The sequence below is a fragment of the Aplysia californica genome, unplaced genomic scaffold (genome assembly GCF_000002075.1).
Source record: "Aplysia californica isolate F4 #8 unplaced genomic scaffold, AplCal3.0 scaffold00273, whole genome shotgun sequence".
Classification (NCBI taxonomy): domain Eukaryota; kingdom Metazoa; phylum Mollusca; class Gastropoda; order Aplysiida; family Aplysiidae; genus Aplysia; species Aplysia californica.
In genome coordinates, this window is record NW_004797543.1 from 494,243 (window position 1) to 495,914 (window position 1,672).

Genomic DNA, 1,672 nt, shown 5'->3' on the forward strand with positions numbered 1-1,672 from the left:
CTCCCTCTCTCCCTTCCTCTCTCTCTCCCTCTCCCTCTCTCTCTCCCTCTCTCTCTCCTCTCTCTCTTTCTCTCTCTCCCCCTCTCTCTCTCTCCCTCTCTCTATAACGAATCGATTTTCCATAAAAGAGTTATTCATAATGAATGACAGTGACGTGCAGTGTACAGGCTACAAAAAGAAGTGTCAAATATTGTTTCCCAAAAGAAAGATATCCTTCAATCGTTGTTTGGTTAGTGGTCCTAATTTTTAGATAAGAGTACGGAGGCATGTTTGAGAGGGTATATTTTTAACCCTCTCCCTATCAGTTACTTTATAGGGTCGAAGGGGCCTCCAATCCAGAACACGGTAAAATAAATGTTCTTTGGAGTTCTTTGCCGCCATAGTGGGAAGTGGGTGGGTAAATGTCATAGGATGGATAGTCGGTTGGGTTGGACAATTTTGGCCGACAGTATTATATTGAGGTGACCAATTTCATTAGTTCTGAACAATACAGTCTAACTCTAACTGATCTAACTAACCCAAGCGTTGTATTGACCAATGAAACAAACCTCTCTTGGATGAATGGCCTATTCTTGACTGAAGGATTTTGGATAATAGTAGAATGAGGGCCTTTTTTGGCAGAATGTTAGAACATGTAGGCTATTTGTTGTGTGGGTTTTGGCAAAATGAGATCTCGGGATGTCGAGGCATATTAGTCCCAAGATCGACCACCGTTTATTTGTTTTGAATATCTAGCTCACTTTGACTTCACATGTCTACTGTTCTTTAGTTTTCTTGATAACGTTTGATTTATCGAGAGTTGGTACCAATGAGTGTTATAACGTATACGTTCCATGTATATTGTGAATATAGATTATCTTTTGCTTCTTTCTTGCCCTAGTGTTGGATTGTGGGCACAGCTACAGGATCAGGTGTGTATATTCTTGTGTGATGTGATGTGTGATGTGTTGTGTGATGTGTGGTGTGGAGAGTACGTCATTCTACTTGTGAGACAGTTGTGATTCCTGTGCTGCTATAAGCAGAGACATTTTGACTTCTTTTTTTATACTTTGCCAATTTATATGAGATAGACGCTATCTGGTTTGTAGAAAAAAAGTGCATACGATTGTGTCCAATAGTGCATTACGTGCACACTTAGTATGACAAGTAACTGTTACAGATAGAGATTCCAGGATTATAGATGTAAGTCATTGATCTGAGAGCAATTGTGATTTTAGAAATAAGGATGGTGATGAGTGATGGTGTGGGATTGTGTTTAAGTGATGTTAGCGTTAGTGCGTTAGTGCTATCTTCCTCTGCTCCAATGAGTCACAAGGGATGTGGGCACCCTCTATCCCGTTCCCTATTGGAACCATCTTTACGGTCACCGTGAAGTTCCGAAATGGTGGGCACAGTGTCTGCTAAGATGACATTGTTAGTGTTAGCCTATTCTATCGGGCCAAGAGAGACAATTTGATCTATTTCTATTTTGCCTTCTTACTGTTACATCTGTAGAGAGGTCAAGGGGAGGGAACAGGGTGTGCCTTTTTCCGGGTCCCATGGCTTTTCATTTATCCAGCGTGTGTGTATGTGTATGTGCGCACGTGTGTGTTAGTGGGTGTATGTGTGTGTGTGTGTATGTGTGTGCATGTGCATATGCGTGTGTGTGTGTGTGTGTGTGTGTGTGTGTGTG

At 41.6% G+C, this 1,672-nt stretch overlaps 1 protein-coding gene across 1 annotated transcript in view; it reads left to right on the top strand.

Annotated features, from left to right (window-relative positions):
• Window positions 1-1,672, top strand: part of LOC101850813 — a gene marked incomplete in the record, with an annotated part of 50,482 nt that overhangs the window by 1,437 nt on the left and 47,373 nt on the right. The window contains 1 exon segment of the mRNA XM_035970492.1: window positions 881-911. Within this exon segment, the coding sequence (XP_035826385.1) occupies window positions 881-911 (31 nt within the window).